Source organism: Sinocyclocheilus anshuiensis, unplaced genomic scaffold, assembly GCF_001515605.1.
Source record: "Sinocyclocheilus anshuiensis isolate Anshui unplaced genomic scaffold, SAMN03320099.WGS_v1.1 scaffold615, whole genome shotgun sequence".
In the NCBI taxonomy this organism is placed as follows: Eukaryota; Metazoa; Chordata; class Actinopteri; order Cypriniformes; family Cyprinidae; genus Sinocyclocheilus; species Sinocyclocheilus anshuiensis.
This window is the reverse complement of record NW_015552647.1, coordinates 881,104-892,574: the sequence shown is the minus strand read 5'-3', so window position 1 is coordinate 892,574 and position 11,471 is coordinate 881,104. Positions and strand designations below refer to the sequence as shown.

Below are 11,471 nucleotides of genomic sequence, written 5' to 3'. Positions count from 1 at the left end.
TAAGTAACCACATACCCAAGATTGGGGGATCTAGTGTGATAATTTCAGAATAAACTGTACAAAGAAAAGTTTTGGTTGATTGCTAGCCTAAAGGTGATGATACACAGGGCAACTTTTTTGAGCAATGTTGCTTGGGCACTTTCCCATTGAGAATGGGCAACACATTTCTATCTGGATACGTCTGATCGGTCGTGGGCCCTGTTTCTCACCTGGTTGCCCTTTGACTGCAACATTGCTCAAAAAGTTGCCCCGTGTATCATCACCTTAAATATTATGGACACCATGTCACCTTCAATATATGGTGGCTACGGTCTTGTCTCTTGTCTGTTTTAACCAGAAATATTTTCCCTCTTCAGGTTTTTCTTCTTTTACATAGAAAGCAGCTACCCAGGATGCCCTGTTTACATTTATTGAAGACAAATAATCTTATTTCACATCTCTAGTGGCCTGCATTCATTCTGTCAGTGCAACGCACCAGATCACATTAATGTAGTGCTGGAGTTGTGCTGAGGGGAGGTTCAGGAAAAAAGGGCTCTGTATTATATAACTGTCTGTAGGAAGGGTGGGGGGATGGAAAAGCAGCCAGAAATGTCTCCCTGGATGAGTGTGTCTGAAACATCACATTATGTCTCATGCTTCCCCCCCACTCTACAACATCTAAGAGCAAGTAATGAGATGGAGGCTTAACAAAATATGCACAAAAGCCAGATGTTTTACATCAGTTTAGTCTGACACGACAACCAAATCCCCTTCTTTTAATGCCTCGTTGGCCTTTTGCTTGCATTTGTCCTCACATTTGATTCTTGTATTGCTTTAGCACACCAACACAGTGCATTTATAATCATTTATTTTAATTAAAATACAAATCATAGTCTCCTCAACACTGACCCATCAAATTTGCTTGTGTCCATTGAAAACAAATTTCCAGTAACAATTTAAAGGGACTGTGAGAGGGATTTGGTTTATTCACATTTAGTCCATGTGATAGTAAAAAGCCACTGGCCATTTAGTTCACACAAAAAGTCATAGCAAATATATTACATATCAGTTATAAAGAGCTCCAGAATATAAATAAATCATCTTTTTACATTATTTACATCAATATGTGGATTGCATAAATGTGGATATGGATCTTCTGATATGCAACATTGGAACAGGTCTGAGATTTCACCTCTGAAAGAAGGAAAATATCACATGCTACAGTGGCTCCAAAAAGTATCAGGACACAGAAATATAAATGAACACCATTGCATTAGATAGCAAAATATGAAGTGGCATTCATTTTAAAAAAATGTAATTGCCTTATAAATCTTTTAAAATATAAAAAATATAAAAGATTTATTAGGGCAAAAAAAACAATTTTGACATGAGAAAGTTTTGATCAAATTAATGGATGCTAAATGATAGAACAGTTGTCAGTGCTTTATGTTATATATATTTGTATGTATGTGTGTGTTATTTTTTATTGATTTCAATTAAAGTTGCATTTCCTGAATAGGGTGGCTTGTTACAGCAGCACTTTTTGTGAAATATGCTGTTTAGGGAGAAATAATAGAATTATAAACGGCTTTATTTTGAAGCAGAAAAAGATGGGATACGTTTGAACACTCCCAGGTCTCTTCTATACGTTTTGGGGCCACTGTATGTTTGACAAGCAGGCAGAGCCAGTGAAAACAAGTGAGCAAAACACTTCAAATCACGCAGTAGGGCTCCATGGGTGTTTGTGTAGTCAGGCAACACGGCAAACAGGCTCTGAATCTCATCCTCAGTTCCTTATTGAATATGAAACATATGATGGGATTGGACCCCGCCTGGGCGAATGTCAGCCACACAGCCGCGGTCACGTACACCTGAGGTAGCGCGTTTCCCTTCACAAACACCCGGGTGTAGCACGAGACGATGTAGGGCGCCCAGAACAGCAGAAACGCCAGCGTGATCATGTAATACATCTTCCCTATCCGTTTCTCCATCTTGAACTCGTCCAGCACGAGCAGCCTCCAGTTGGCGTTGTGTGACGCCTGTCTGATGCCCACTAACGTCGGCGGCGTCGGACCGCGTCCAAACCCCGCGATCCAGTTGGCAGCGGCCTGGCCCGTCGCGCCCGGTCCGTGGAAGGTCCAGTTCTGGCTGATAGCCGGAACCAGCTGCGCGGGCTTCATTTTGCGGTGGTCGTAAACAAAGCACAGCATTTTGACATACACGACGTGCGTCGTGGCCACAATCACGGCCAGCATGAGCATGAAGCCCAGCGTGTCGTTGGCTTTCACGTATCTGTGCTCGAATATGCACTGCTCTTCCTCGCGGATAAATTTGTAGGTCCCGACGTCGAAGACCGGGGGAAACGCCATGGCGACCGAGAGCGTCCACACCATACATATGACCGCGACGCATGTCCAAAGTGTCATGCGTTTGGAGTAGAACCGGTGGTGCGCGATGGCCATGTAGCGCGTTACGCTGACGCAGAACAGGAGGAAGGCGATGTGGAAGCAGAACAAGACGGCCATGAACGCGATGATCTTGCAGCTGATGATGCCGTAGCTCCATACGGAGCCGCTGTTGATGGAGATCATCACGAACGGGAAGCACACGGCCGAGCGGATGATGTCTGCCACGCACAGGTCGAGGAGGAAGTAATACGGAGCCTTGTGGAGCGAGCTGTCTTTCAGCACCAGCACGGAGAGCACGGTATTCCCGAGCAGGCTGATGCAGGCGATGAGACCCAAAGACGCCAGTTTGACCGCAGACGCAGTGATGGCATAATTCTGGAGCGAGGGGTTGCTTCCCCCTGGATCACTTGTGTTCGCCATCTGTGCAAGCGCAACCCAGCCTGGGCTTTGTAATCCGACATTAAGCAGTCCTGGTCCCCCAGTTTGATGTACAAAATATCAGCCGTTAACAATCAGTTGAGTCTTTTATATCACCATACCTCGAGCCTTTTGGAGATCCAAGACATCTCGTGCGTCGTTTTGATCATAACGGCGTCGTACGGTTGGTTCTTCAGGCTTCAAACCAGATGCTGGGAAATCCATTATTTGTCGAAGAAAAACGACGTGTATTACACACTAATAAACACGTATCCGTCTCCATTGATCTGATCGCGTAGGCCGAAAACAACCCAAGACGCTTCATCGAAACATCATTTTTGAATAAATACCAGCCTATATACGTACGCATCCAGTCTATTGTGGAGATCGCAGCGGGGCACGTAGACGTCGTGTCTAGTGCGTTCTTGTTTTTGTTTTTTTTGTGGGGTGGGGGTGTAATGGGAACCTCCGGTGACAGCAACGGTGGGTCCGTCTTAAAGGAGAGCGGTGCGATTCTGACACCAAGTCTACACTAGAAGCGAACGATGACGCGTCGCCCTGCGCCGCAACGGCTTGAGGCTGTCTACACTGAAGCTGCACGTCATCTTAGAAGAGATTGTGATGATAGTTGCACACTGAATTTAATGAAATGCAATATTCGGAGACTTAAATTACACTTCAAAAGTCTGAATGTCATTGCTTTAAATACAAAATGTCAAACCAAGTGGCAGCTTAGAGCTTTTCTCAGAACTAACTTCACTTTTGCAATTACGTTTAACAAACTGGTCCCAAAGTCAATTTTTAGTGGATGTACACTTATTAGAGTATTTACATCGACATTTACTACATAGTCCGTGGTGGTCGTCCATGAGTTTTGCTCTGGTGTGTCATTTAACCCTCTGATGCATCTTGGTCACTACAGTGGACAGATATTTGGAAGCAGTGTTGGGGAAAGTTACTTTTAAAAGTAATGCATTACAATATTGCGTTACTCCATAAAAAAGTAACTACGTTACTTAGTTACTTTTTGTGGAAAGTAATGCGTTACTTTACTTTTGCGTTACTTTTAAAATCTGGACAGGGCTTGTTTGTTTGTTTTTAAAATAAAAAAGTTCTATTTTTGGAAAATATAAAAGCCTTTTCACACCAAAAGTGAAATGAATAAGCCTCAGGCTGAAGGGAAAGTAAATTTACGTCCGTACAGTAGAATGCAGAAGAAGAAATTTCAACACACTTCAGCAATAAAAAAAGACACACAAATGTTTGTCTAGAATAATTTTTGCTTATTAGTATGGTTGAACTGGATCATCGAAGGTCAGAAGCAAAGACATTGGTTAATAGAATGGGATTAATTACATAAAGGATATTTGTGTTGTTTAACATTTAATTATTGCAGGTTTGCGTCGTATTCTGAGTTGCATTATTTTTATTCCTTTTGAGGAATACTGAATCTGTTGTTTTTTTTTACATCAGAAGTAACATCTTCTGATTTCTCTCAACATGGGGACAGGTGAGCTGTCAATCAATAAATTGGAAAAAAAAAGTAACTTACGTCACTTATTTGAAAAGGTAACTCAGATATTCTCTTGTAAATTAAAAAGTAATGTGTTACTTTACTAGTTACTTGAAAAAAAGTAATCTGATTACGTAACTCGCGTTACTTGTAATGCGGTACCCCCAACACTGTTTGGAAGCCATTTTGAACCATTTAAGATGTAGCATCATGTCCCAACCACCAACTGGCGAACCCCCAAAGTGTTGTCTACGATTCCATTTAATTGTTGTCTTTTTATCTATTTTTTTGTTTTGAGATATTGCATAATATATTCAAAATGGCGGCAGGAAAAGGGGATGCACCATGTACCTCGGGAATAAGTGTTAAATACTTTTATTCTCAGAAAACCAGACAGGTACAAAAAATATTTTTCAGTTAAATAGGATGTCAGAAATAGATTCATCCAGATTTTAACAATATTTTTCTTGTAAATCTGTCCACTACAGTGGACGTCATGCACCAAAGGGTATAATTCTGCCTATGGGCCTATATATAGGTTCTGCCTTGTTTTGTGTTTTATTAAAATTATGATATAATTTACACTTGAATGGTTTTATTGAACAGAAATATTAAAGTCTTCAGATTTGATCATTTATTTCAATGCTTAGTCTATATTTATATATTAGGTAATATAAAGTGTAGTCATGTATACATGAATACTGTATGAGTACAGATATATGTGTGCATGATTGTGTTCGAGTGTGTGGTGGGAGGGCGTGTGTGCTAGTGTGTATTTGTATTTGTGTTCACATGTGTATGAATAGCCCCCACACACACACATACTGCCCCACACAGCCCCACACACCCCTGGCCCATAGACACACACTCTTACGTTTTGTTTGTTGCACTTCACATTTCTGTGCCGTCATGACATAGCGTGTTGTTATTGAATGTTCTTATGTGTATTCAAACCATTTTCACGTAGCAAATATTTTAAAAACTTGTTTTTTTAAGACCTCACATTTAGTTCTATTGATTCACTTTTTATACCTTTGATGCATGGTGTCCACTACAGTGGACATATATGTAACTCCCTCAAAATATAATATATTGACAAAAATATATGGCATGATTTTTCACTTGTTTAAAAGTAAAAACAAACATGTAGAAAAAAATATTACTTTGTGATTTAATAATTCGTGCATCAGAGGGTTAAGTTAAGCGAAGCGCTGTCCGTGGTGCTGAAGTGACTAATCATGACTGATAGCTGTCAATCAGCGCGCTGTTGACCTGATAAAATCACCCAGCCTGAGAAATTGCCTTTAAAGAAAGCTCTCTAAAGTAACACGGTGACATGAGAGAGGTTCTGTATCGTAACACATATCCATTGCAGTGGGCGTGTCTGAATCGATGGTACTTTCATTTCCAGGCGATGAGCAGCACCAGTCAGTTTTGTGATGAATAGCGTCCTCTAGTGTTTAGTTATGGTCATGCAATTAAGCAAAATTCCACCTATTTCTGTACTTGCTGATTGTGTACAAACACTGTAGTGGCATAAAGACACATTAGATTAGCTATATCTAATGCATAGCAATCCTGTTAATATAAAGTGACCCCAAAAAGACACTTAAGTCACACTTAGAAATCTATGAAATCATTCCATTTGACACAAAATATTAAACCAATGACAATTAACGTAAAGACATTTCGTTAATGAGCATGAAAATATTTAGACACTTTCTGTATTTAGACACTTCATACTGTAATGAGTGTAAAAGTAAATGAAAGATACATCCTAGGGTAATCAGAAATTTATGAAAAAAGGGGGCAATAACCTTGGCTTCAAACAAAACATAAATCCTAGCCTTGGAAGTGTAAAGGCAAAATAAATAAATAAAAAATCAACAGACAAAGAACAGATGACCAAGGAAAGATAACCACCCAAACAAACTGATAATATGATCAATACAGAAATGAAACATAACTATTGTAAATACTGTATGCGAGCAGTTGAATGAGGGACCCTTATTCCTGTCCAAAATGATAAATGGAGTGACATAAATGTGAAAGGCCAAGCTTTTTCTTTGAATGACTGGTCCTTCAACACTAGTTTGGACCCTTATAAAGCAATTCAACAGCTATCGTACAAGAAGTTCTTAATAAACAATGTTTAAACTTCTGTTCTGTGTGCTTATTTAAAACAGTTTAAACTCATTATAAAGTATATAGATTATGTAGCACTACATTTAGCAGAACAAAACAAACAAACGGTTGGTGGTACCAGTCAGTAGAATGTTAATTATGAATGAAATGTGCAGTGCATTTTTATGTTATGCATTCACTAAAATTCACCATTCTTTAAAAGAAAAAGAAAATGAATAAGAAAGAAAGAAAGAAAGAAAGAAAAAGAAAGAAAAACTCTCTAGGGAAGTTAGATCTGAGAAAAATTTGCTTGCAGATGTCACTTCACTTGGTTTAAAGTTTCATCTAATGCAAGAAAATGAAATTCATACAATAATTGTGGCTAAAGTGTGCTTTTAGGCCACTGTAATAATAGATATATAATGTGCCTTATTTTTATTTATGTGCCTATTAATTACAAATGTTGAATTAATTTATATTGCACAGCAATGATAACCTAATAACCTATGCTTTCTGATTCACATACAGCATGACTTTTATGTATGTATATATGTATGTATTTTGCCTTGAATTAAAACTTTGTGATTTTGTGTTTTAAGTTAGGTCAGATTAGTTCACAGTAGGCTCTTTGCATTAACACCTATATTTTGTTTGGCGTTTGAGAGACTCCAAGACCATTGTAATAGCTCAAAAACATACATAAGGTTAATTTTCAGTTTATAGATAGATTGACAGACAGACAGACAGATAGATAGATAGATAGATAGATAGATAGATAGATAGATAGATAGATAGATAGATAGATAGATAGATAGATAGATGTTTTCCGTCACTGCTGTCTTCACAGGTTTTTTTTGTATTGATATTTGGCTCCACCTGGTGGTCAATGTCGGAAAGAACATAACCGCTATTTGGGGTAGTTCACACAAATATCATAACAGTTGCATGTGACATGCCATATTTACTCACTCACTCACTCACTCACTCACTCACTCACTCACTCACTCACTCACTCACTCACTCACTCACTCACTCACTCACTCACTCACTCACTCACTCACTCACTCACTCACTCACTCACTCACTCACTCACTCACTTACTCACTCACTCACATAAATAAATACATAAATAGGCAGATGACTGGCTACAGTATAACTACACACTTTCCCTTATATTTGCATATACATTTTAAACTAAAATGTTGTTTGTTTTGGTCTTCTCTTCAGTGTTACATGATAATTATCATATTGAGGTATGGTATTAAAGATCTATTATTTTAAATGGCAAAATGATTATAAGTAAATACTTTCCATTGGATTTTCATAGTAGATTAGGTGTATTGTTGGTTCTATTTGTTGTTATATTTAATTGAACTTGCTTAGTATGCTAGCAGGGATGCCCTTTTGTGCACTGCATTCTTATTAGGTATAGATAATAAAAAAGTCATCATATTTTTTAAAGGCCAGTAGTGAAAATATATTAAATTGTTCCACCTGTGTCATAACAGAATGAGATAAAGAGCTCTTTGTTTTTTATTCAATAGGCAAATATCAGCTATTGTTCCTTTGTGTCTCAATTGTGATTTGAGCTGCAGGGATGGATATCGCTTTCGAGCCAGCCTTAAGAAGAACAGAGTCGTCTCGTTTCATTTGCTTAATTACCTAATTAACACAACTCTAATTACTCCCTTTTTGAGCACGAGTGCATATTGAGAAGATGTTACATAACGAATAGTAATCCTCAATTAATTTTTTAGAGTGCCACTTTATCACAACAAGACCAGATCCATAGAGCATCGGTCAAGCCACATCTACGTGATGTCAACACAATCCAAATTTCCTTTTGAGAACCAAACCACATGTCAGTCTTATGCAAATGACTCAGATTTTCCTGGAGACATATGGAATTTGTATTAAAGTTCTTCAGCCAATTACTGATGAATTGAGTTTATTTTTTTATTACAGTGGTGACCTTTTGACCTCAAGGGGAATATTATGTGATCTATTCATTATCGTCTAATCTTAGAAAAAATACAAAATTCACACAGAAAATGTCTCTTTAAAACCTGACATTAAAATGACATAGTCAGATGATAATAGTGTTATGTTATACTGTATAGTATCACCAGAAATAATGAATGTAAATTAATGACAGACTGTATTTATATACAGGTAATATTTTTTGTTATAAACAAAATACTGATGTAATTGACCAAAATTGTGTGTCATACAGTATACACACTTTGACCTGTTTTAAAATATTTATATCTTGATAAGGTTTTTAATGTTGCTTTTACATATTTCAGTAGATGTCCGTCTCTTTCTTGAAAGTATTCTTGGTTAACGGCAGTGGACACAAAGTAGAAAAAGAAGTCAAAAATGGAGTATATCTCCATGAAGGGCGTGTCTGTGATTGATGTATCCGTCTCATGCCTGCAGGCGTGCAGTTTTTCTGGATAAGAATATAGGCCAGTGACGCCCCTTGACATTAGATTTCATACTGTTTGCAATATGTCCCAGGGACAAAAGCATTGCAATGCCTCTCCTTGTGATCTGCAAATGTCAAAACAGTGTTTATGGAGGTACAAGTTTTTTTTTTTGTGAAGATTTCTAAGATGACCAAAAATGTTATTGCAACAGTTAATTTAATAAAAAAGATTCTAAAACATATCTGAGAAGGACTAGTGTGAATTAAGCCAGGACACCTTAGCTGCACATGTGTACATATTTTGTTATTTTAAGTCTATGTTAACACATTACTGTATTCTAGTTGGCATGTCAGGTGGTTGAAGTGTTTTATTTATTTATTTATTTATTTGGTCTGGTCTATAATGCACTGGATGATTTAGAATTTTTACCTTTTTTTACTTTGATACAAATAGTTTGATAATTAAAATTAAGTTTTAACTTCTAATTAGCTTAAATTAACTGTTATTACTTTCACTATAACTATTAATTTGTTTATCTTTAGAAACCATTTTTAGCAGACTTGTTTTTATATATTGAATTTATTTCATGACAAAATTCTAAAAAAATCAGCTCCACATGTCAGCAGGAGACACAATAGTCCAGAGGGTGGCGCTCTATATCCGTGAAACACATCAACTTGGGCCCACAAAGACGCCCGTCTTTCACTGTTACTTGAACTGTGTATTTCAGTCCTTGATCAAGGACAGTCAAACTGTCCCTTACTCCAAGATCTGAGATTAATGCTGTTCACACCGAACAGTATCCATCTTATTGACCCGACCAATAATTATGCTCTCTTTTTCCTTGTCTTTTCCTATTATTATTTCGTTTTTTTTTTAAAGAATAATCAAATTATATAAACATACATACATATATGTACAGTTCACTACATACAGATTTCACTGAAAATGACCTTTTGGCTTTTGGGATTCTTCTTGAAATATATTTGTGGCTAGCTGATATGAAATACTTTTGGGAAGCTGGGTGTAACATACTGTTTTAAACAGCATTTTGTAAAATATTCTATAATTATTATGAATGCTGCTTTTATGAACTATTTTAAAAGAAACATGCAAATCTGTCATAGCTTCATGTGAGAAATGGCTGTAATTAGAGGCTATTCTAATAGATGCATAACAATATTCAATATCATGTGAATAAACCATAAAAACACCGCGGCGCGGTTCAAATGAACACCACTCTCTCATTTAGCATCAGTGTTGGGCTAGTTACTCAAAGAATGTAATATATTACTCATTACTAGTTACTCCTTTCAAAAGTAATATTGTTACTTTACTTATTACTTTCTGGCAACAGTAATTAGTTACACTACTAGTTACATTACTTTTTCTTCACGCCCCACAGAAGTTGTAACTGTGTGTCTTCCAAATAAAATTCTAGTGATTGATAGTGACATTCAAGTAGAAGTGTTGTATTAATCTCATTAATTGTCATGTGTAACCCATATATGATTATATTTCATTATGTATTTTATCAAATCACATAAGTTTGTAAGAAACTGTTTAATTTTCAAAAAAGATTTATAGTAATATAATGTACCACATGCTGATCAGAGGGATGTGGGTGGGATGTAATGCCAGAGTAAAGTAAAGCCACAATTTACACAACAGTGTTCAGATCATATTTTTTCCTGACAAAATCAATATAATGCAATATTTCTATCTGCTGAAAGTAAGCTTTTCCATATTCCAAGCTTGCCTTCTGCACTGGGAACATCACATGCATGTGCGAGCCGTGAAAATTATGAAAATAAATCTAGGAATTATTTGATTGTTGGATTTTAAATCAGCGGGGTTGAGGCATCAAAAGTAACTAAGCTGTTTTATGGATGGTAACTGTAATATTATTACTGAAATCTTGTTAGTAATTAGACACACACACACACACACACACACACACACACACACACACACACACACACACACACACACACACACAGTCCCTTATACATTATACAAGATTTTACATTTAATGTAAAATCTTGATATTTACATGTGCCAACTACACTTATTTATTAGGCCAAAGAAAGTTAAGTGAATATGGTAGTACACTGTGAATTTAGTTAAGACTAAATCTGGTTATAACCACTGAGTGGTTACTGGACTTTCACTTTTTATGCTCATATTTCGACTACTATTAAAATTCCCACACTAACTGCACTTCCTTTCTTATGGGTTGTCCTTCTCCTGAACTGTCACCCCCACCTTGTCTTGCTTCATTGGACATTTTCCTGGGAAAAAAAGAAATTCTGTACTTAGCCTACATCAGTTGCAATTACCAAACTAACTAGCAAAGAAATTAGTCAAGATTACGTCGTCTGACAAAAAATGAATCTCCTATCTCTAAGCTAACTTATGTATCTTGTGACTTTTTGACACTTTTGTTTTGCAGCGCAAAGGACTGCATGAATGTTGTTTACCCAGCAGGTGGATGTGACGTCACGGGCGTAGAACACAAAAAAAATAACAACATCCAAATCCGCGATTCTCTCTCTTTTTTGTGTGTGTGCAAGGCGCAATAAAGTGTAATATCATCCGAAG

The 11,471-nt window shown here is 37.0% G+C and overlaps 1 protein-coding gene across 1 annotated transcript; it reads right to left on the bottom strand.

The window, feature by feature from the left end:
* Nucleotides 1-1,425: 1,425 nt before the first annotated feature.
* Nucleotides 1,426-3,270, bottom strand: LOC107666980 (probable G-protein coupled receptor 173). Its single transcript, XM_016458535.1, has one exon. It carries the CDS (start codon nucleotides 2,805-2,807, stop codon nucleotides 1,692-1,694), a length of 1,116 nt encoding a protein of 371 aa, XP_016314021.1. The 5' UTR covers nucleotides 2,808-3,270; the 3' UTR covers nucleotides 1,426-1,691.
* Between the last annotated feature and the right edge of the window lie 8,201 nt (nucleotides 3,271-11,471).